The 25,331-nt window shown below is 37.2% G+C and overlaps 1 protein-coding gene across 8 annotated transcripts in view; it reads right to left on the bottom strand.

Annotated features, from left to right (window-relative positions):
• The window catches only part of CNTN5 (contactin 5), a 642,522-nt gene that overhangs the window by 3,775 nt on the left and 613,416 nt on the right, over nt 1–25,331 (bottom strand). For 7 of the 8 annotated variants that reach the window (XM_062607749.1, XM_062607746.1, XM_062607745.1 and 4 more), the window contains 6 exons: nt 22,660–22,730; nt 21,418–21,652; nt 9,449–9,558; nt 2,711–2,897; nt 2,090–2,202; nt 553–721 (listed from right to left, as the gene is read on the bottom strand). In XM_062607749.1, the coding sequence (XP_062463733.1) occupies nt 553–721; nt 2,090–2,202; nt 2,711–2,897; nt 9,449–9,558; nt 21,418–21,652; nt 22,660–22,730 (885 nt within the window). Of the gene's footprint in view, nt 1–552; nt 722–2,089; nt 2,203–2,710; nt 2,898–9,442; nt 9,559–21,417; nt 21,653–22,659; nt 22,731–25,331 lie in introns of those variants that run through there. The other variant, XM_062607752.1, reaches the window with a different exon arrangement.

Raw genomic sequence — 25,331 nt, 5'->3', positions numbered from 1 at the left:
TAGTACACCTCTGGCCTCTGACTAGTGGTCCAGAATGATATGTGTATCCTCTAAGTCTCACATAGTATCTGCCAGTTCTGTGCAAATGTTTGGGATACCATAGGGTGTCCTGATGTGCCTCTGTCCAACTATTTAAATTCAGAAGATCAGCTGAATTGTTGTCTAAGGCTCCACTGTTGGTCTGTATGGATTACATCTCAGCTGACTATAATGCTATTTGAGACACCTAGTACATGTGCAGACATCTACAGCTCTGTTTGGTTTGTACATGTTATCCTAGAAAGAGAGAAGTTTCTTGTAAATCCTCTGCTTTGTTTATCAGCCCCACATGAATGCCTCAGATGCTCTTGAGCATTTGAAATGGCACTAGATGCTTTTGTTTCAGCATAGAGCTGAAGACTGATTAATGATTTCATCTAATAGCTAGAGAATTGTGAGAATGTTTTTTGATTTTTGGGTGCTTGTTTGTTTTTCTTTTTTTCAGGTAGAGAATAATAGAATTAATGAGCATTGCTATAATCACCACTCTTCCTAATATAAGTGTAGCCTTACCTGCAAGAGATGGAACTCTGATCTGGGGACTTGCAGTCCCATCTCCTCCTTCACTGACAGCACAGACCTCAATGATGTAGACACCAACATCGGGAAGAAGCACCACTGCAGAGGTTTTCTGTGTTTCTATAACTTGACTGTTGCTCTGGCCTTCTTGCCTAAATAATACCTATGTCAATAAAGTAGATGGTTATAATGGTCTTTTGAGTTATATCCCAGACATTTTGTGTAGATAGCGCAGTCAGTGAAATGTGAACTGTTTCATAAAGTTTTCTTGACAACAGCCATGTGCTGTTCTTCCCTCTCCCCAATGATTTCAAAACATTAATAGTAAAGTATATTATCAATTAATGAATGTGAAAGGACATTGATTATGACCCAGACCAAAGATACAGCATTTGCCCTCTCCAACATTAGGTGTTTCACATGGTTTTCTAAAATATTTCTTCAAAATGCATTTGGGGTTCTGATTCAAATTCTTATCCCCAAGCTCAAGTAGGTATTCGTGGTTTTGGCTTAAGAATCCAACTTTAAATGTAAAGAAAATGCCAGAAATAACGTCCTTACTGTGTTTACCTCGGCTAAGTTAGCTGAGATTAGCTCAGATCTGTCCCTGCATCTCCAGTGAAACTCAGTGCAAGCTTATAGCACATGGGAGGAAAGCAAGTGAGCATATGCCTGTCTTTTTGGGTCTGTGTAAGAGTTTCTGTTCCCAGGCAATACTGAAAAGGTCAGAGGGGTGTAAAAAATCCAAAGCAGTCAACTTTTCAGAATCTTAACTATTCATAACTTTTTCAGAATCTCAACTATTCTGATAAAGGTTAGTGCAGCTTCTGGTTTATGTGAACTATTTTACACTTTCTTGTTGATATTTTCTGATGTATCAGAGGGAACGTCAAACTGTAGTCTATAGAAAGGATTGTATATATGCTTCAACTTCTCACCCCCCAAAAAAATTCAAAATCATTCTGCTGTGATTTAAAAGATGAAAGTGAATTCCGTTATTATTATTTGATATTTAAGAGCTAATCTGGATTTTACTCTTTAAAACTTCAGAACTTTAAATGCCAGATGTTACCATCCAAATTGTTGAACACCACCAACATGATCACAAAACAAACTGAATTATTTGTGTTTCTGCTCTGTAAAAATATTAATTTTAATGTCATTTTAATATGCCTTATTCTTTCGCATTTCTCTAAATCCTACTGCAAACACAGTTAAATTGAAGTGTTAGTAGGAATTTCATTGCAGGCTGGTCTTATTAATAGCCACTTCTGAGTCAGACATGATGATCTGATCCTCTCAGATAGAGTTTACTCAGTTTATAATCACTAGTTGAAAATCACAACACAGAAAATGTTGGGACAATTTGCTCTTTTCAGTTTTATTTATTGCTTTTCATGGTGAAAACTGATTGCAGACAGTCTGTATAACCTACTTGATTTACAGAGAGAAACAAGAAAGAGGTAAAAAGCCAACAAGGAAGAGGAATTTTTGGAAGAGAGAAAGGTGAGCAAGGGAGGGAAGCACTGACCTTGTATCCCTTTACATCAGATTCATTAGCTAGAGATTTCACTGGCTCCCACCCAAGAGAAACATGAGAGCCATCCTGTATCCACATAACATTGCCTGGTGCTTGGCTGGGAGCTGAGAAGAAAAAAATAGCATGTACATAAATACATTTTATAGGTAATTTCTTGAAAATCAAAATAGACTACCTATTAATGTAACATATATGTAACATATAATGTAATCTTTCATTACATTTACAACTGGTTGTGTTAGGAAGGTCCCAGCTCTAGCAAGAATACTTAATGATTTTTTTTTTGGTATCATAATTGTCATGTAATAGATTGTGGTGTATCTACTCTGCCCATCCCATAAGCTCTGTGGAGCTTATGAACTTGAACTCTTTGCCCTTCCTTCTTTATGAAAAATGCCTTGTTTTCTATGAATATAAACTTTTTTATGAATGCAAAGTCATTTGAATTTATGTCTAAATGTTAAAGCAAAGCCATGAATCATTCCTGATTATTATTCACTCTTACTAAAGAAAAAAAAACAACTTATATAGACCCTTATTAAAGGAAAACTGAAGAGGGCAGAGGTTGATCCCTGACTTCTCCCTTTGAGCAAAGGTACTGAGATCACTTACGGGACTTCTTGGTTGCTGCCTGCACAGCAGTGCTAGGTGGTCCATACCCTGCAGCATTGTACGCCCTCACTGTTAGATGATATAATGTGTTTCCTTCTAATCCTGTCAGGAGAATGGATGACTCATTTCCCTCAGTTTTGACCTTTTCTGCTGCTTCTTCCTGCTCCATGTCCTTCCAGTAACCAACCTGCCAACAAGGAACCAAATGAAGGGTTAATATAGGCACCTGGGAAGGGCCAGATGCTTGTACTTGTTGTCCTGTGGAGAGTCATTTTGCCATTTATGTTTTTTGTCTGATCATAAGGCCCTTTTTAAACCTGTGGGATTTGCAGCCTAACCTCAGAGCCAAGCAAAGCTTACATCTCCAAAATGGCAAGACTCAGAATATCACAGTATTACCTGAAGCTCATTGAATTGCTGTGCACTGGCACGAGAACATCTAAGTAAAGTCAGAAAAGATGAACATTTCAGAGAATTCATGGAAAGCTCAACCTCTGCTATGTCACCAGAATATCTACGTTTACCCTGGAGAGCTGTGACCACATCAGTTAAGAAATGTTGTGAGCAATATTCCTTTCCTGGTCTTTTGCAACTGAGAGCCATGAGATTGCCTATCAGCGTAATGAATAGGAAGTGACAGAACACCAAAGGGAATCTTTCATTCATCTGAAAAATCTTATATGAAGAAAAAAGAAGGAAGTGGATTCAGTTTTAGTTCTTGAATAGAAACAGGTTTCAAAACTTGTGTTTCAAAACACAATTTTGATATTTTTATGCCCTTCCTTTTCAGGCATAAACCCCCTATAAATGATCTTTGGTGGTTCTTAGTCCATATTTCTGATACCTGCACTCATAATCTCAAAGGGGGTATAGACCTGAGCTAGGAATTTGACTAGTCTCTTTCCTCAGGGACTAGGTATTTGCCGGGCATAACTGGAAAAAAGCAGTGCTGTATCTTTTTAATGTATCTAGGTGACTTACTCAAGTAAGGTAGTTCTCATGGGGCCCTATTTTCCTTAACAGGAGATGTCACTAATGTACCATTCAAAGACCTCTATTCAGCTTACCATTATTCATACTGAGACCTGCTTGCATTTATTCCACATTTTGACCTTTTCTGTGAAGTTGCTTATTTCATAATAAGTTATTCATATTATATCTGGATTACTTTTCCACTGAGAAAAAGGTCATGGACAATAGAGCACTCCTGCAAATGTATCCCCCAAAAAATGGCAAACCTTAAAAAACAAGGGGTTCATAGGGAAATAAGATCAATGAGTACTATGCTGACCTTTTATAATTACACTAGGACTTCTATTAATAAAAAATAAAATCTAGAAAGACCTGGCTGCAAAAAATGCACATTTGAGGTCATATATTCACTTGAATAAAGTGGCTTTGTTAATTTTGATCAACGGTGTATCAGTTTGTGCTAATTCAAAGTCTACTCTTTCAGTTGTAAAATTCATATAAGTATCTGTCTTTTTGTGTGTGTGTGCCTGCATTATCTCATGTTTAAATGCAGCTGCTTTAATTCTTAGATTAAGTACAGCTCAGAAAACTAATCTATCTATAGTCACCACTTGTTGAAATGTATAACTCACTGAAAGATTGACCAACCCTACTAGTATCTGAAGTAATACCTAGTTACAGCTTTCTTGAAAGGAAAAAAGAATGAACAACCATTTATTCACACACTAGGACTGAATGCTTATTATCCCTTGATTGGTCAGATTCTTTTCATTTTACTTGCAATTCATCTTTACAAACTTAACACTACATTGATGAGAGCTACGTGTACAAACAGGTAGTGAGAGACAAAGTGAGGTGTCCTGGAGACCCTATCATCCATCAACTGAAGTCTGCTGAGGATCCAATGGGGAAGTGGTCAGAAAGGAAAAGATACTTGCCCAGGGTTTCACAGGTGGACAGTAGCAGGGATGGAAATGTAACTAAAGTAGTGAAATGCTGGTTCTAGAAAGCCAGAAGCACAGCTGTAGGTAGCTTAATAGGTCTCATTATTTATTCACAGGGCACACCATGTCTCATGTGAATGCAATGTACAACACAGTAGATAATCCCCAGCTTTTGCATGGAAGCTTATTTGCATAAAGAAGTTGTGAAAAACTGATTCTCCAAATATTGGTGTTAGGACTATATAGGTATTAAAGCCTGATGAGAGTGGAAAAAAACATAACTCAGCCCTCTTGATATTTCTCTCCCATTTGGAAATGCACTGCACCACTGCTTATATGGCATACTAATATACTAATTATATTTTGCACATGTTAAATCTGCAAAAATAACCATGTGATATTCCCTACCAGTTCTGCTGTACCACATGGCAAAGGGATATTCTTAGGGGAATTGATACATGGTATCAAGCACTAAAAGCATGAAATGCAATTAGTCAATGCTTCTATTTCAATTTCTTCTGTACTTCAAAGCCCTTACATATTTGGTCCCTGCTTTTAAAAATCCTCTTAAAGTTTTGCCAGGTGAGTTTGTACTTTGATCTTAAAATATGCATTTCCCTTTCTTTCATAACGCAACATCCATTTGTTGCATGGACTAAAGGAAAAACTGGTTATTAAAAAAGAACTCAGATAACTGTTGACTGAGGTCAATGGTGGGGGAACTTTGAACTGGAGAGAAAGCAATAGTGTTTAAACAACTGACTAGAGGAGATGCAGGAACGTGCAGCCTGCTTTGTCTTAACTGTCGGTTAAGCAATTGTTAAATCATCATGTTAAAAATTTGTTTCTGTGTAAAATTTTTCTGCCTATAATGTTTACAGACCACTTCATGAAGTTTAACCATGCCAAGTGCAAGGTCCTACAGCTGGGTCAGAGCAATCCCAGGCACAGCTACAGGTTGGGCAGAGAAGAGATTCAGAGCAGCCCTGCAGAGAAGGACTTGTTCTATGAGAAAATGAACATGAGCCGGCTTCAGTGTGCTCTTGCAGCCCAGAAAGCCAACCGTATCCTGGGGTGCATCAAAAGAAGCGTGACCAGCAGGTCGAAGGAGGTGATCCTGCCCTTCTACTCTGCTCTCGTGAGAAATCACTTGGAGTTTTGTGTGCAGTTCTGGTGTCCTCAACATAAAAAGGACATAGAACTGTTGGAACAAGTCCAGAGAATGGCCACGAGGATGATCAGGGGACTGGAGCACCTCCTGTATGAAGATAGGCTGAGAAAGTTGGGGCTGTTCAGCCTGGAGAAGAGAAGGCTGTGTGGAGACCTCATAGCAGCCTTCCAGTATCTGAAGGGGGCCTATAAAGATGCTGGAGAGGGACTCTTCATTAGGACAAGGGGTAACGGGTTAAAACTTAAACAGGATAAGGAAGAAGTTCTTTCTTGTAAGGGTGGTGAGTCACTGGAATGCATTGCCCAGGGAAGTTGTGAATGCTCCATCACTGATGGTGTTCCAGGCCTGTTTGGACAAAGCCTTGGGTGACATGGTTTAATGTGAGGTGTCCCTGCCCATAGCAGGGGGGTTGGAACTTGATGATCTTAAGGTCCTTTCCAACCCTAACTATTCTATGATTCTATGAAAACAAAACAAACCCACACCAAAATTTCAGTAGACGTATCTTTCTCTTCCAGTGTAAAATATACAACATATATCTAAGAAACAGCAAAAAACTTGAATATTTCTCTTTGAAAAGGCAGAATATGATATAAACAAATTATTATGTCAAGTAATCCTCTCTGAAAGTGGCATTCAAGATTTTCTACTTTTCAAATTTTTTTGTTGCAACTTGATCTTTTGATTAGGTGAGTCAAGCTCATATGCCTTGGGGGAGTTCCACTGAAAAAGACATGAGCTTTGTGATGTATACTTAAGTATTAGCCTTGGTTTTCTGGAAAAGAAAAAAGAAAAGAAAAAGACCTTGTCTTCCAGCCAGGAGTTCTTTCTCTTTCCCTTCACTACCAGTATGAGTGACAAAGAAAATATTGCCTAGGGCTAAAACAGATTTTATAACCTTCAGGTTATGGATCCTAAACTTTAAGTATGAAATACACACTGCATTTTTCTAGCATTCTGACAAAGTTTTCAAACCACTTCTACTTTATCAGAGTGTAGCTAGCATATATTTAGTCAGGCTGGGCAGACAGCTGACAAACCTGTACTAAAGTCAGGAATAATACGTGCTTTGGAAGATGCAAAGGAGTACAGGAAACCTTGCATAAAACTCATGTGACATAACAGTTAACATCGCCTTTCAGAGATGACAACATGAAATTGGTTAAGTTACTTTGCCTTTCATTACTCCTTAGCACAAAGTGCAAACAGGGCTGGAGTGAAAGTGGGTCACTGTGAACTTGTCCATATGTAGTAAATATTCTGTCACTTTTGCAGATTAGAGCCCAAACATTCAATTGGTAAAAAAAAATATGCCCCCACCCTCCCTTTTATACTGCTGTTGCTAAAAGGCCAGGAAATGTGAAGACCATGTAGGAGGTTGTCACTGCTGTGGTGACCACAGGCAGAATACAAATTGAGACATGAAAACAGAGTGGCTAGTCAGATTATTTTGCATTCAATTTGAATCTAAGGCAAGATTTTGCTTGCAGTCCACAATAAGATATGATTGTTAAAATAAAATTCACTCATCTTTTTATCAAAGTCACTGTATTTCTGTATGTTATTTATTTGCTATTTATAGATTAAGGGAGTATTTCAAGCTATTTTATGCACTGTTCCACATATGATAAAACTTTCATAATCAGTTTTTAAATTAAAATAGTGTTCACAGAAGCTGAAGAAAGCAAATTGTATGGAAAGCATAAAACTTGTTCTTTGGGGGAGGCAATTTAACCCCAGTTCTCACTATACAAGGTCCTTCCTTTCTGCCCTGAGAGCGTGCTTTAAAGAGAAACTGTCAGTATGTTAGCAAAATCTGTCTCACAGTGTGGACTTAGTGTTCCTAAGTGAATACTGTAACAAACTGACTCACTATACTGATCCTGTAAGTCGCTATCTCCTTTTTCTTGAAATCCTCCCAAAAAATGGAACTAAAAAGATCTAGCAATACTGTCCTCAGATGGTGTTCTGTCCTGCTGAATGATGCAGAGGAGCAGCATTTACCTTTTTTTTAAATTGAGTAAGGGTTGCTCTGTTCATAATTCTTCCTGGGAATGAGGACAGAGAAGAGCAAACTACTCCCTGAAAAATCTGTCTGTCAGAAAGCAGGCAGAGAAATTCTGGCTAAATGAACAAAGAGGGAAAACGTGGGGCAGGGGAGAAAGCACCCTCCTCTCCCAGATAAAATTAGTACCTCTGAAGGCTCAATACACGCATGGACAAGGTAGAAAGGAAGTGTTCTTCTATATATATTTCATTTTTTGTTCTATCAACTGCAGGTCCCTGGCTTGAAGTATTTATTCTGTAATCTTCATGCTAAAATCCTAAAATTGGTGTACAGCAAGGTTCAATGTTAATAACCCCTGCTGTATCAATAACAATTTCCAATTTCATATCTAAGAAGTCCATGAGAGACACAGAGACAACAGATAGTGTTGGTGTCAGAGTATGCTGAACTCCATAGGTTTAGACACTTTTCAAATCAGGAAGACCACCTCTGATACAAAGACAGTAAATCTGGGCAGCAATATGGGAACATCTAAGTATAAGAGGCTACTGCAACCAGGTTAAAAAATGCTGACTGTGTCTAAACTGTGGGCAAATTTGCTTTCCTGGTCATGACTGTCCAGCCTGAGGGTGTGCTGGAGGTCGTGGTGACTGATGCTGCCCAAGCACCTACATTTCCTTCCTAAGGCCATAAGTGATGGTCATCAGCCCCCAGCTCTTGTCCAGACATGCTGCAAGGGAGACACTCCACACTAGTAGGTCACAAGACATCTTCAAACATTCATTTGATTGGTATCTGCCACAGAGCTACACATTTATCTTATCATTGTTACTATAGAGAATCAGGAAAGAGTCAGCACTCTCTAAGGGACTAAAGCAAGTCAAACAACCTGCACCCCAAAATCAGTAAATTGAGTCTAGCTGAGATACTTCATGAGAATCAGACAGCCTGAACCACAAGGTCAGGATGGGTTGTAGTGGCCCCAAAGTATAGCTTTAGTCCTAAATATGATCTGTTCCTGGAGGTTTGGATTGTAAATTGAATCCAAAGCTACAAATGGATCCAAAAGTGTGAGGAAGTCCACTGCCATGGCAGGTTCTCTTTTCCCATCTCAGGAAGAGCTGTCTGCTAGTAAGCTTTATTGAGCTTGAGCTTGAGTGTGGCAGCTGCTTCCCATCCTGACGTTGACCTCTTATGATCTGCCCAGCAGATGTCCTCCATCCCCTGCGGCATGAGAGCACATGGATGGCAGAGGTTCTTTCCTTGCTCTGTGTCGACTGCCCTCAGTAAATAACAAGTTTGAACTGGTCACTTAGAGATGGAAACAGTCAATACCTAATCTTCCCAGCCTGAGGGGAAGATTACCCAGATACCCAGAAAGAGGTATGCCGGGTCACTTGAAGTTCTTTCTGCTCTTTCTGAAGTATCAAAGAGATGTTATAAGAACTGGTGTTGAACAGTTTTGAAGCACAAATAAATAAAATATGTTCTGGTGCTACAGCTGTGACCGATGTTCTACAGCTAGTCATATGTATGCTAAACTGAGCATAATTTCTATTGAAGTTTCACTACTGCACATGTTAGCAGACTGCAATGTTAGCAAAAGCAACAAGACTTCTCATTATGATATTCTGTGTTCATACCTCAAATCCCTGTGGTCTTCCTAGACTTTCTTTAATATGTTTCCACGCAACAAGAATCTCTGATACAGACAAACTTGTAGCTGTGACATCGATGGGAGCAGCAGTGGGTTCTGTATTAAGAAAAATTGAAACAATAAACCTCCACTGTAACAGCTTGTATTTATCAAAACCACTCCATCTGAAACTGTCATTTACTTACTTTATTCTACCTTAATACTCACAAGAAGATATGACACTTACGGGGAACATGAAAAAGTGAACAAGATTAAGAGATTATTATTGTTGTATTTCTTTATTTGTCATGCTACATCAGGATCTCATCACTGATAACGGGTGCAGCAAACTGACAGAGTCAGTTGCCTATGATTTAAAAAAAACAAACCCTTAATATCTGTAGATGCCCCTCCCTCCACACACCCGTTTCATAGCCCTTGATCAGCCTAACTTCAGCAGTAAATGGAACATTCATTTTCTGTCTTTTTAGTGCAATTCTGTCAGCTCAGGATGAGCAATACCTTGCTAGGGTGTTCAGTCAGTCCTGCTCCAGGGTTATACTGAGTCAGAAGTGACACCCAGAGATGTAGTGAAAAAGGAATTTTTAAGGGTACATTATTATGACCTTGAAGTCACAGGCAATAGTGTTTGGGGCATGCCATCTTCTCTCTGCTGTGAAGCATTTACTGGTTTAGGTGTGGGATGCACACTTTTCTAAGCAAGGTGTTAGGATTTGTACCTCTGATTACCTTTGTTGTTACCATTGTCCCTATGTCCATGTTTCTATCTCCATGATATTCATAGGACACTCTGCAGTCCTGACCTCCTGCTTATCTGTACCAGAGGACCCTCCCTACCCGCCAACCAGGGCACGTGTCCATCAGGTATGTCCAGGGTGCACACTGGAGGCTTAGGGCTGCAGAATGCTTTCAGTATCACACCTGCCCAGCAGTACTGCCAAAGGCACATTTTACTGTCATATCTCTGAACATTTTACAGAGGTCCAACTTTTTTCAGTGGCTAGAAAGTTGGGTAAATGTATACAGAGATTGGCCATGACAGGCCGTTGGGAATACCACGAGTTAGAGCATTGGGAGTGAAGAGAGTCCAAAAAATTGTCACATATAAAACTCTGACACAAGGAAATCTTTTGAATCTTTTGCTTTATTACCTAAATATTACTGAAAATTTCCTCAAGTCAATTTGTGAGACAGGACTTGAACACAGACAGTGGAGCACACAATAGCAGCATTTCTCCACCGGTCTGGTGTATTCCGCTTGCTCAGCAAAAATCTGAGTTCACATTCCCCTGCAGTCACAGAACCTGTGATTTCTTCCTAAGCCTAATGTTCCTCACTACATTTCCAATGTGTTGATCTGCTCTTGAAGGGCAGGCACAGGTCTTGGCTTTTATGATATAAGGAAGCATATCAAAGAGCTTTGTAAAAAAAAATTTTTTTGGGGGGGCTCATTTAACAGGGTTGCAGTAAAAGAGTTTCCTTACAGAACAGCCCTAGTTAACATGACACATTTTTCTTAGTGATCAAACTGCCTTTGAGTAAGATGCTCAAGATCAGTTTTGACTCATTAGCTACCATCCTTTCTCTGATCATATTGCAGGCATTGCTCTGCCCTACACTTTTTCTCTGACATGGCTTGTACAAATTTTCCATCCTTTCTGTTGTCAGGTTCTTAATGTTTGCAGTTCTTTTTGATCTTTTTATTTACTTCTAAAGAAAAGAATCATTTCTGATGTGTTACAAAATCATGTTCACCAACAATAAGTATTACTAATAAGTATAAAATGTATATGGAACTTTTCAGGCAGCAAAGAATAAAAAAACTCTCCAGGAATAAGTGAAATGTTCTTCTGAATTCAATACTGAATGAATTGTGCTATGAAGAAATATTTTCCTCATCCTATGATTTTCTGTTCAATACTTACACCCTGCTTTCTATTTTATGTACTACTAAGATTTGCGTGGCAAAAGCTGTTTTCTAGTTTTTGTATTATTGAAGCAATTACCTTGTTGTCAGAAAAGATTGCAGTGGGATAAATAATTTGCGATGTACAGAAAATGTTGGTTGGCAGCCTTTACACTTTCTATAAATGTAGATACCATTTCCTCTTCACAGCATTCACTAAGGGTGGTTTATGTATTGCTTAGAATAGAAAAACAGAGTATTTTCCGATACTTTTAAAAACTGTTTTCAAAAAACGGAGCAGAAATAGTTTTTTGGGAGTTTATGCGAAGAAAATGCATTTCTTACATATCCAGAAATTATTCACTGCAATTTTACTGATATTAGATCTGGAGAATGTAAGTGTTCAGCAAAAGAAGAGAAATTATATATTTAGGAATAACGTATATTATGACTGTCTGAAAGTTTATGGAGACTAAATGGCATTTTTTATTGATTTAGGTAAGATGAGGACCATATAGTTTCTGATCATATAATACAATCTGTGGTTCACTCCAATGTCATGCTTTATTCCGTGTGTCTAAAACTAATCATAAGTTTGACAGGTTCATTAGTTTTTTCTATAATGGTCACTGATGTTATAATCATATTTTTTTCTTAGTGTCTTGGCATTATGCTAAATCTATAGGTGTCTGCCTGAGGTCATACTGCTTGGAATAAAAAAAAAAAAGAGCCAACATCTTTAATGGTCCCTTTAATATTCCCTGATTGAATTAAAGATGCAGCATGGCAAGTTTTCAAAAGGCTATGTGCAATGTCTACAAAACACTGTCTTTCCATGTGCTCAGGGAACATGTTCAATCTGTGTGGTTTTGGGTTGGTTATAATAAAGCAGGACAAGATATTATACTTAACTGCATTGGTCTAAAGTTCAGAGGGAGAACCCTGAATTTTGATACTGGCAAATAAGGGAAAGAAGCCAAACAAGGGAAAGAAGCTCTCATTGTGTTCTCCCTATTTCAGACAGTAAACAGATTTGTTTTTCTGAAATATTCATCCTTAAAAATTTCCACATGACCTAGCTTAAAAAAGAATTCCAAGAGCCTATTCAAGTTTATGTTGTTTAACTCTTCTGTGGAACAGAGCATTGGTCAGGACACACCATCCAATCACTTAATATCCATTCACTTCTCATTTTGAGTATAAAAACGATTTTTACATGCTTCCCTAATTCAAAATCTGAGCTCTCTGAAGCTAAGAACCTCAGCCTGGGTAATTGCATTATGATTCCAGGTAGTTCCACATAGTTGAGATTTTGGGACTTCAGCCAGGACCCATGTCTGCAATAATTCCTTTCTGTGGAAAAATCCACAAAAGAGATCTATTAGAAGGAAAACCATGAGGAGTTATCCCTCTGTGTCAACTTGTAGGTAAAGAAAGTGGTGGCATTTTCTTCCTTTCTGGAGATAGCAATAGGGACTATCTTGCAAATCAGGAGACTTCCAGTAAACTGTTTCTATTCCTGAGAATTGCCAAGAGACGTTCTGTTCAGCTCCACCCCTTGGCCTGTTTGCTGTGCATCCCTGGTTTGTGGACTCCACCACATCTGTGGTGGCATTGCTACCTGCAGGGTAAGACTTTCTCTGGAATCTTGTGCTAGAAAGAGAAAAGATGTTCGATTTCCAAAACACCAAAAATGAGATGACTCATTGCTTCCTGGACCAGAAACAAAGAACTTCTTCTTCTCCCTTTTCTTCAAGTAATTTCTATTTTCATCTTCTTTCTCAGTGTCTTTGCAGAGGACTTTAAAACAGACTGAAATAAGAAGGGGTGAGAAATGAGCTTGCAGTCAAGCAGTGATCTGGCCTGCAGTGCTGACCTCTGCTCTGGACCTCTTTTATTTAGTGGTGAAATGACCTTACTTGTCAGGTTGAACTTCTGAAGCCTACTCCTGTAATGTTGATCTGTGGTGGTGTGGTCCCCTGCCTCGTCTTTTGTTTCGTAACTCTGCTCAAGCGACAGCCATCAGTGGTTGTGCTGACAGATGTGTCTGTGTTGTGATGGCCACATCCAGCTCAGTCTGAGGGGGACAATAACAAAGGCCAAGGGCAATCTGAAAATTGTGTACCATGTCCCACCCTGTGCTGGTCAAGCGCCAAAGGGGTATGCAAACACGACTGAGGGTCAACCATTTTACTCCATAAATAGTGGACAGCCCAGGGTCCATTGAGCAATCCTGCATGGCAGGCGGCTGCACACCGGGGTCTCTCCTTGAACAGAGACACTTCTCAAGGCTACTCCTTGAGATTGAGAGATTCCTTGCCACAACGGATTCTTGACTAGTGATTAATAGCATGCTAAACTTTGAAATCTTAGCTAAGTGATACAAAGGATTGATTGTAGATGTATAATCCTTTAGACATAAACTGCTGACTAAGTCTGAGGCTAAGTCTGGATCTATCTGCATCTAGTCTTCTGTGTGAGAGCTTAGAAAGCAAGGGGGTCCTTTCTGAAACTTGTAATTCAGAGGGAGGCTTTTGCTGAAAGTTTTGTCTGACCCTGTCCTCCATGCATAAAGAACCAAGTGTATTTTGCCACTGAATCTTGTTAAATCACTGTTGCATTTACTATAAAACTTTTTTAAACTGCTGCTTTATATCAGTAAATACGTCGTTGCTTTTTATGAGTGAATTGCATTATTCCATCCATGATATACTCTCCTGCACGCTTGCTCTCAGTAAAAAACCTACTGTGGCTGTCCCTTCTCCATGGAATAACCCAGATTTATTATACATTGGAGTGTGATGTGGGATAAAGATCTGCCTTATTCCATGAAGGCTGCACCAGCATGTTACCTACACATGGCTTCCTGACCTTAGCACGTGGGTAGAAGCTGGACAAGCAGGCTAATAAAGTTCATGGTTTGTTAGATTTAATGTTCAGGAGTGTTGCCATTTTCATGACTATAAATGGCCATTTCCACCAAGAGACATGGCAGCCAGAGTTATCCTGAGCAGGTGAGGAGGGGATGTACCTATCATATTGATTGAACATCTGACTTCCCATGGCGACTAGTGGCATTAATCAAATGAATGTTCAATAAACTTTTGCATGTCAGGATTGTGATTTCATTCTTTGAAAAATCAGTGGAGACAGCCCTAGCTGGATTTTTACAGGTTCTCTCCAGATGGATCAGCTGTCAGAAACAGGAAATAATCCGCTGAATTTTACAGTTAATATGCTGATTAATTTTACAGTTAATATGCTGGTTAATTTTCAGGTTCACCTAAACCTCAAGCAGCTAAGATTCAGCTATGAAGTGAACTACAATTCCCTTCATGAATGTAAAAGTTTAATTAAAGACATGGAGGCTGTACTTAAAATTGTGTAATTGCATATACCTTCCTTTAAATGAAAAGGACAGGGTAATTTATGTGTTTGTTTAAATAAGTAAATAAGGGCTCAGGGTGAAAAGTGAGGAGAGATGGACCTAACCAGAACAATCCTTCAATTTCTAGTGTCTTGTTTAATATCACATCATCCACTAGCTGGGCTTATACAGGACTTCTTAGAGTCATAAAGGAACAAAATTGCAAAGACTGTTACATGTCTCTGCCTTTCAGGTAACCAAGATCTTTGGTTCTCCATTATCTCAATGAGTACAAATCCATCCAAAGCAAGAACAAAAGCTCTGTGCAGTATCATTACATCTTGTATGTATTACAGAAGTGCATTGGGAGTCCCTTATGAGGTATTAAACAGGAAGACTGAGAGTCTTAAGGCTTTACCTTGTACTGCTCAGGGCTATCTATTTCATATCGAGAAGTTTTTAGTAGTATTTACTACACTGTTTATCAAAATTATAGAAGGTTCAATTTTTGTGAAGATCATATCGTCAGGTGCCTGAAGGAGAAGACAGATACTGAAATTAACAGAACTGATTCTGTATCACCCATGGTGGCAATCATTAAAGAAAAAACTTTATAAAAGACCTAACTCATCTTGAAACCAGTTCGGTACTCTCCCTCGCAGAAGCTTATTTCGATTTCCTTTTGTATTCTCACCTATTTCTATACCACATGTATTCTAATTAATATTTATTCTTGTACTGATAGGCTGTATCTATACAGTCTATACAGTCTTTAGTGTGAGGTGTCCCTGCCCATGGCAGGGATTGGAATTTGATGATCTTAAGGTCCTTTCCAACCCTAACTATTCTATGATTCTATACTTGTTAACTAAATAGGGACAGAGAGACAAGGAACCAGCCTGAGCATGGACATACAGTTGTCCATAACATTAAATAATAGCATGAACTGCTGTGAAGTATTGACTCTGGACCAAAATATGCTCAGGAATATACTGATGCCTGGGCAGGGATGGTTTCCAGGAGGTATATGAATGCAGCCACAGTCTGGAGAGTGACAGTGTTCAACTGTGCAGATCTGAACTATTATTGGCCAGTTGGAGTCAAGGATAAAGAATATCTGTCTTATTTGCCTTCTTTATTTATTTATTTTATATTTTATTTGTTCTTTACCTTTAAAATCTTTTCATCGTTCTTAATAATTTCCCTGATTTGCAGATAGCATCTTACCCAAACTCAGCCCTTTTTTTTTTTTTTTTTTTAAACTAGGTCAAAATAAGCAAGTTTTTCTGGTTTCTACTCAGTTGCTGATGATCCTATTAGTCCTCTGAACCTGTATCATCTTGAGTTCTTTGTTCATCATGAGCAACTAGAACTGTTGATAAGATTTTAGCTAAGCTTTATGGTAGTCTTATCAGAATGATGCCCTGATTCACATTAAAACCTTTGTGTCTTTCTTATGTGTAAGTTCTAGCTGTTGGGTTCCCATTTTGTATGGATTGGCTTATTACTACTCCTTATGTACTTGATGCAGCACTCATATGTTATTCATATTCCTTTTCTCTAGTCATCCAATTGACATTTTTCCTGTGTGCTGTTCAGATCCTTCCCTGTATTTGCAGTGCATCCTAAGGTTGCAGTAACAGCAGTATCATAACCAGCTTTCCTATTGGCATTATGAATATTAAACATATATGATCTAAAAATGGTCTTTAAGGAATTTTGCTATTAACTTTCCAAGCCTTTTGCAAGTCTGGTGGTAAATGTTTTTGTTTTTTTTTTTGGGGGGGGGGGAATTCTTTTGTTGTTTTTTTTTTTTTTTTTCCCTGTGTTCTGAAATATTTGGGTTATTTTCTTAATAAAGTAACTGTGTTGTTTTTTTTTTTTTTTTCCAACTGTTCCTTGTTTACATTATTTTGGGATAGAAAAGATCCTGCCCCAGGTCCTTGAGCACATGAAAATACCAGAAGTTTTCACTACAGGTGTAAAAATTTGCAGATTTTCTCATTCTTATTATCTATCCTACATATATCACCTTATTTATTAAAAATAAATGATAAAGTAATTCATTATTGTTCATCTGTTCCTTGATTATCTTTAATATCAGTAACTTACACACTTCACATCATGTCCTGCTTTATATACCTGCCTAACTTTTAAAGAATATTTTTTTCAGCTTATTTTTTGTAGACTTTATTAAGTGTACTTTTTACTTATTATGAATACCTCTAGTAGGTACACCTCTAGATCCTCAGATATAATGTACTGCCTCAGAAATGTACCATTTCTTACAGTATAAACTTTAGGTAGATTTTACACCTTTGGCTCAGAGACTTTCCAAAACACTTTCATGTCTAGTCTCAACTGCTAATTCGAGTTTATTAAGTAATATTCTGATTAATTTGTTATGATCAGCTTTTCCATAGTGTCTTACTTATTCATCAAAACAAGACTATAGCACCTTTATTTCCTCTTAGTCAGTACTGGATAAAGAATCTGATAACTATCACAGCAGAACACAAGGTCATTAGTTTTATTTACTAGCCAAACTACCCTGAGCAGCTAAATTCTCTCATAAATGAAGGTGTCCTGTAATAATTATCTACAATTAGAAAGGTCTTTCTCAGCATCCAAATTGATCAGGGCAATCAGCAACTGACCTCTACTTTGACTCCCAGTTTCTGAAATGCCCTTTTCTGAAATGACATAGAACCCAAGGATATTCTTTTTTATCCAAACACTGGTATTCTATTTCCTGATCTGTTATCACATCATCAGCATGCTATGACATCCAGCCATTTTTACTTTCTTTTCTATCCTATGTAGTTTATACTTTGTCTAGTCACGCTTGCTAAAGCAAGCCTACCAGACATTATTCTTATCAGTACAGCCTTTTTCATCTTCTTGCAAGTACGCTTTCACAGTCTCATATTTTCTTTTCCATTGCTATATTTCCAATTTTTCCAGTTTTCCTCTTCCAGTGAATTAAAACCACACATAGAGATTCCATATGATTTCCCTGACACTGAAAGCTTGTATTAGTAGTCTTGGCATTCTTAGCCACTCAGTATTTAAATGGAATGTAGTCATCAAGAAAAAATCTCCAAAGAATATATAAATGTGAAAACAAACAGTACCTAACACTGCTTTTGTTAATGGTTTTATTTTCAGTAACTTATGCCTTTACAATTTTCATTCTCTATGGATCACACTCATCTGTGCCTGCACAGCAGTGCTTTGTTTCAGTACACTCTAGCATGAGCCTGATACCATTCTTTTCCTGGCAGAGAGTACAGTCAGAAGACTTGTCCCTGCTGTTTATGATCCTTTTCAGTGTTAGATTTGCACATTGCAGCCTTTCTTCTGGCAGGCAGCCTAGCTTGCTGTGCTCCCCATGTGTTCTGGTGTCTCTTTCTATTAAAGGGTTCCTTCATGAAAGGTTCAGGCTTGTCTTTCCCTGGTGCTTTAACATGTCTGTTGTGTCCTTCTGCTTTCTTACTGAAGATAATTGCACATCTTTTTTTTTCCTATCCTGCATCTTCTGTATATCATCCTCATTCCCTGTTCAGAACTGGTCCTTCGCTCTTGTTATCTCTTTTACTTCACTAAAACTTCTGACCTCCGCTTTTCTTCTTCTCTCCTTGATTGTTCGCTTTCTTCCTTTGCTAAGGTCTCCAGGGAAGGTCCCTTCCAGCTTTTCTACTGCATTAAGCTATCTTTTCCAGAGGGTCACATTTGCCTTTTTTCCTCCTGAATTATCTAACTAGCTTTGTACAACAGAATGCGTCTCCATTCTGTTCTCTATTCTTCAGTTCTCTATTCTTCTGCGTCTTTAGCTCCTGGATAATCTCTCCCATGAGGTGTATCTTAGTGATGTTTCCTATGAAGTCAAAAGGCCAATGAAGGAAAAGACATGTCTTAAACCAACTATAGCCAGCCATATTTTTTTCCCCACTTTAAGTCTGGGTTATCACCATCCTTGATCCTTCAGTAACGATTTGTGTCATATTATCTTCTAAATATCTGACTTAGAGACAGAGGTAAAAGTGTTAGCCTCTCTATTTACTTATGAAAAAGTGCTCAGTGTTTGGCTCATGTTTTCTGAGGTTGTTTTTTAAGCCTCTTGCCCCAGTCAGAGACTCTTTATAAACAGAGGGAAGCCAGTTGTGTTCAGAGAGGGAAACATTTTATTCAATACCACCTCCCAAGCTGCTTGCCTAGGCACAGCTCAGCACCACCATGAATGGGCTCTCAATGTAGATCAGAGCATACAATATGTAGTCACAGTCATACAAAAAAGAGAGAATTTTTTCCTTGTCCAGAACCTGTCCTATGGAAACTCTTGGTTTTATCCTGTGTGCACAGGCAACAGGTTTTAGATTTCCTTACACAAATGAGCTATGCCAGTAAACAACTCCAGATCCATCTGTAGGTGTGGGAAACGTTTTAATATGAACTATAAAGTTTCCTTAACTTTTAATAGTTTTATCCTAGGCCTTTATTCTAGATGTTTGCAGAGGAGTGAATTGAGTGTATTATGAAAAGCAAGTAAACTCAGGGTTTGCTAGATCAGCCCTAGGACCATAATATATTGTACTGTCAATCTTTATTTAATATCTCCTCTTCAACAGAAATCATTGGGAAAAAGTACCTTCAGTTGTTTAGCTTCTTAAGTGTGAAAGTCCATGCCTCCTTCAAAACAAGCTCCCCCTTTTCTTATATATAGCAAGCTGAAATGTCTATTGTCCTCAGTGTCCATACTGCCAAGAACTTGGGTATAATAAACTCTTTTGTCACTCCTTTAAATTTCCAGTGTATCACCTAGGGTTATTCTGGAGAAAAGCTTTTTATAAATTAATTTAGCACTGTATTGTCACAGCATCCCATATTTTTTCCTCAAATGAAAGTCTTAGAAAATATTTAGCCCCATACAATTCCTCTTACCAAAGGGAAGTCTAATGTACAGACACACACAAAGACTGAATTAGCAAAGTTATGATGGGTAGGTACTTTCAAGTAACCAAACTATAATCAGGAAACTTGTTTTCTAGAGACAGCCTCTGAGAGTGTCAAAGGTTAATTTTAATAATTCTATTAACTTAATTTGTAAAGTTCATATTTTTAAAATAAATGTTAGAAAAAACAATATATATATATATATATATATATATATATATATATTACTGATTATGCCTTCTCCAGTCTTGTCCAAAAAACAAGCTAAGGACTACTTAGTACAATTACGTATTCAACTTTTTTTAAAATAGCTTTTGCTATTTAAAAGAAATCCATTAAGGTTTTGTCTCCCCTTGCAAAACTCTGTCTTTACTGAACTTTCTGATTAGAGTATGAAATTTTTAAATAATAAAAGCATCACCACTGGTATCACAAGATCATTTTCCATTGAGGAACATCAATGAGGGATGTCAGCTGTAAAATTTCCAAGTTGTAAGGGGCAATTTTTACATTTTAAAGTGTAATTGTTTTCAAAGTAATATGAACGCTTAGTAATGCTGATCCAAACAGTGGAACACAAACAAATTACTGGAACTGCTTTTAGCAAAAACAGCATTTCCAACCTCTGTAATTACTATGAGAGAAGAGCAGTATATAATCTCTACTTCATCATGGCTCCAAAATGACACATTTATTGTAGGCTAATATAAAATAACATTTAATGGTTTCCAGCTTCACATGAAATGCAATTATCTTGACACTACATTTTTGTAGATATATTATGAAATTCATCCCATCCATCTGTACTTACTCTTTTAACAGGAGACATTGGGATAACTCAAAGATGGCATAGTAAAGAAGAACTGAAGTATATGACTTGCAGTAATGGAACTGCTAAAATGTTCCCATGGATAACATTTATTTACCATTTTTGTGTATGGAAATTTCCAAACACTGGCCTCTGTTAATAGTCAATACAGAACAACTCCTTTTGCTAGTATAAATTTGATTTGTTTTGTTTTGTCTGGGTTTTTTATTTTTCTTGTTTTTTGCTTTTTTTTGTTTGCTATTTTTTTACAAAATCCTGTTGAGTGTCATACCAAGCTAAAACAGAAATTTTCAAGAAATATAAGAAATATTTTTCATTTGTTCTTCTGAACTATTACAGCAATTCACATTGAATATTTGGACATTAATACAAATTCAGAACTTTTATACTAATTAACTAAAAAGAGAAAACAATAGAAAAAATAAAATAAGAAAAAAAATTGTACTCTGCAATTTTTGCTGTTCATTAACCAGGTAATGAACATTGATATGTGAATTTATTTAGTCTTTGAGCTGTTCTCTGATTAACTCATCAAAAATTATCATGAACTGCAGAAACATTAGAAAACATCAGCCCTTCTTTGCTCATTGTTAGAGCAGCCCATCTTAAAGTTAAGACTTCAGATTTCATATTAGGGATGAAATTTCATTAAAACTTTTGTTTTTTTGATTAGGACTGATGTGTCTTGATGTCTTTTCCTAACCTTTCTCACTTGTTTTCTGGGGAACCTTGGCAAATCAGTTCATCTCCTTCTCTGCAAAGCATGCTTAATGTTATATAGCACTTCTTCAAAGAATTTTGAAACTGAAGATTGAAAAAGCATAGTATAACAGAACACATTATATAAAAAATAGCTTAGTATAGTCCATAGTATACAAGTTAACTTCATGTTGAACTGACCTCCTTCAGCTGAGCAGATGACCACAATAGGGCTGAAGGGACCATCTCCTTTGTTGTTGTAAACACCAACCTTCACCTCAAAAGGAGTCAGAGGTGGCACACTTTCATCTCTGTAGATGAACTTTGAGGCGTCTGAAGATGTCACCATTTTTTCCTTCCAGCCACGTGTTCCATTGGGTCTGAAGGCCACAATATATCCAAATCCTTGTCCATTCTGAAACTCTTCGGACACTGGCTAAAAAAATAAAGTTCAGGTAATGATCAGATTTACAAAGAAGCCACAGAGTGGTTGCCCATAATCTGGCTGCTTGTGCGAGAATGATCCCTTACAGTTGCATTATAGGATTTTACTCTTCCACTAGGAGAGTTGCTGCTGTTTATAGTTATAGACTATAAAGCAAATCTGCTCTATCAGTTGTTTCAGCTAGCTGGTGTAGGAGAAGGCAAATATGCCAACGGAATACAGCCTTTTAAGATGTCCTAAAATTCACCATTTTAAGCAGTTAGAATTCTGTGTGTTTCTTACTATCTGAATCTCTCCTAAAGTTGGCTAGGCTAAAATGTTTATCATTAAAATCCCATGTCCTTATTTGATGTAATTGTTCTTGGGTTTATACGTATGTATATGGTACATGTACATTTTCTGAATCTGAAACTTTATAATGAATCTAGAAGTTTTGAAAAGTCCTCAAGAAAAGTCTCTGTTCTCCTGCATCATTTACGATTAGCAGAGAAAGCAATTCCTGCAGTTGCCCACTAATGCAGTCACGCATCTGCGTTTTATCTTGTATCACAAATATCTTCCCAAAATAAAGGTCTATTTCAAGTCTTTAGTTTTATATTCTTACTAAATGCTTAAACCAAATAATTCTCAAGTTAAAAAACAAAAACAAAACCAAAAAGCACAAAACAGCTACAAGGCTTTCCCTCTATTCCCATAGCTATTATTTCATCTAATGTAGCATCTACATAAGATCCAGAAAAATAAAATCAACCCAAGCAGTAGGCCAGGAAGAAAAGATTTAATAATTAGCACAGCTATTGAGCTGCTACTATAGTGTCCTCTACTCAAACCACATGAAAATGCACATTGCTTCAAAACTTTAGAACATATTTAGAGAACAGTATTTTGTGTACATGTCCTGCCAAGATTTGATGTAAGGAAACCCCAGTACACTACTCTTTACTTTGCTCTCAAGAAGTAAACATGAAACAAAGCCTTTAATCAGAAAATTCCCTTACCTCCCATGCTATTACTAATTCATGTCGCCTTCCACTTCTGCCACTTACATTAGCTGGAGGTGTCTTTGGAACTGTGAGCAAAAAGGAAAAACAAAAAAAAAACAAAGCTAAACAAAACAAAATGTCCAAGTTATTAAAGTTTTCCCCATAGTAATAAGTTGCTGCAGCAGATATAAGGCTGTTAAATCAGAACAGAAATAACAAACATAGCAGTCTGTGGTCAAGAAAATTTGCTCCAGTTTCATTTCAGAGCTACAGTCAAGCTGGTAAACTCAAACAAAGCATCAGCTAAGAAGACAAATAATACTGAAAAAAAGCTGCTTAAGTAGGATGCCTTCTGCAGCTTAGTCAGAATTTTAATATACAGATCATCTAAGAGGCAAACCAGGAACTATCGTGATAATATTTGTATTTTTTGAATAGACAACTCAAAAACAAATGTCAGGGAAGAGCTTGACATATTTCAGACTTCAAGTAAAGTCTTAGGCCACAAATGGTATGTCTCTACTGTTTCCAGGTCATTAGGGATTTTGAATGTCAGTTCTTGCAAATCTTTCTTGTATGCTTTATCAGGAAGGCAATTTTCAGAAATTTTAAAGTAACCATGCTTAAACATCCTCTATCATTTCTTTCATAGGGCTGGAATCAGTACTACACAGTTCTTTAAAACTGAGGCTACAATTATGGTTTTAAAAGCACCTATGAGCAGCTGATGAAATTCTTTAAAAGTAATTATAATTATCACCAACAGTGTGAATTTGGTTATCATATTTTGCAAAACTAAAAATCTTAATTGTTCCACTGGAGTTGTATGATTTCTTTTATCTTACTTAGTGCTTTCCAAATGATTAATGTTTTGATTTCATTTGCTTTCTTTATTTGATTAAATATGTCCTAAGTGAAAAACTTTTCTTCTTTACAGCAGTACATAGGTCATTGGTAGAAACACACTGTGAGGCATTAACTGAGAAAGAGTGTTCTCTTTAGCTGATTTATTGTGTAGCACAGTGCCTTTGAACTATACAAAGAAAAATACATTTAAATAAATGTTCAGTACTCTTTATTTTCCATGTTGATCATTAACAAATTAAGATCAATGAAAGTGTAGTTTTTACTAGATCCTGGAAGTTCACATAAAATTTCAGAATTCATTTGTGTATTATCTGTTTGAACTCTGAACTCCCCTTTAAAGAACCTAAGTCCTATTCTGTTTTATTACATAAATGTTGCAGACCCACAAAGCTTATGAATTGCTTCTGATTTACATTTTATCTGTGTTCTTTTCCTTCCTTAATTTAATAAATAAACAAAAATAATCAGTGTGCAACACTGGGATGAATGTTCTACAGTGAAAAGATGCAGATGAAGAATCATCTGTCAGTTATTTAACAAGCAAAAATTGTGAGGCCATCTCTAATGGAGCATATTTAAACCTTGTGTAGCACCCATTTTTCTCTTGCCTTTTAAGAGATTTTTTGGGGGTAAGTTATAAAGATAAAGTTATAAAGATGAAGTTTTTATGTAGGTGCCATGTTCCTGATGAGAGAGTATGCTGTACTCCTTTGAAGCACACAACATGATGGGCTTATTTAACCTGCAGTGTCCTCCTTCTAGAGTTTTCTTATTAACAGTTTTGCAGACTGAAGACCTATTTAAATGAATAAATGTTACAAGAATAAAACTGTCAAAACGATGGATTTCTTTTGCACCAAACTAAAATGTACATTCACACAGTGAAACTCTCTCAAATGAATAACCATTAAAAGAATAAATGTGTCAAAGGAATAAATTTCCTCTGCACTGCACCAAAGCAGATTATACACACTTAGAGGAGGACATTTGGAAATAAGTAACTATTAAGAGAAGAAAACTATTAAAAGAAAACAGTTTTTGCAAGGCACTGAGCTTACATACTAGCAAACCTTTCAGCAGCATCACCTTTATATCAGTGCTATATCTGAATTTACTTATTCATAGCCTACGTTTATTGCCATGCAATTAGTGACTTTCCAGTCTTTAAGTTGTTAATTCTCAGAAGTGACACTCATGGAGATGCACTTGCACCAAAGCATGATGACTAAACTTGGCTCCTGGACAGGATCCATTGAGCCTGGGGAATGAGGACATTAGGAACTCTTTTCTTTAATGTTTATCAAAGCTGAGAAATTCAGTATCATTTCTTCTGGATAAATACACCCCAATTAGTAGCAAAGAGCTCTTTGTGTATTAGTATGTCTCATTTAACAAGAAGATGAGAGAACATCACCAACTGGAAAATGAATGTTTCCTTTGCTTAAAACTGGTCCTTAGGATCATAAAATGTGACTATGCTTAGCTTGATCCTATGCCTGTGATTCTGATCAAACCCTTCTCATAAGCCCCTTTGTCAGCTACCTATTCTCACCTGTCTCCTGTTTTATTCTTAGACCATAAGCTCTTTGGGATCAGGTCATCTCCTATTTTTATTTGTTTCTGCAACGACTTGCAATGCTGGGAGTTAAAATCCAGGTCTCTTTGTTGTTCCGGTAATGAGAACAACAAATAGTCACTAAAACCTGTGCTCTGAAAGACACAGTTACCAGATGTAGGTCAAAGTAAATAATGGTGTATGCCGGCACAAGCTGATGTTGAAACATCCACTTGAGACAAACAAACAAAAATCTTGAAATGAC

This window comes from Pezoporus occidentalis, unplaced genomic scaffold (genome assembly GCF_034315485.1).
Source record: "Pezoporus occidentalis ecotype Australia unplaced genomic scaffold, CSIRO_AGI_Poc_V1 ctg125, whole genome shotgun sequence".
NCBI classification, from domain to species: Eukaryota; Metazoa; Chordata; class Aves; order Psittaciformes; family Psittacidae; genus Pezoporus; species Pezoporus occidentalis.
The sequence above is the reverse complement of the archived record's forward strand: the minus strand, read 5'-3'. Positions and strand labels throughout refer to the sequence as shown.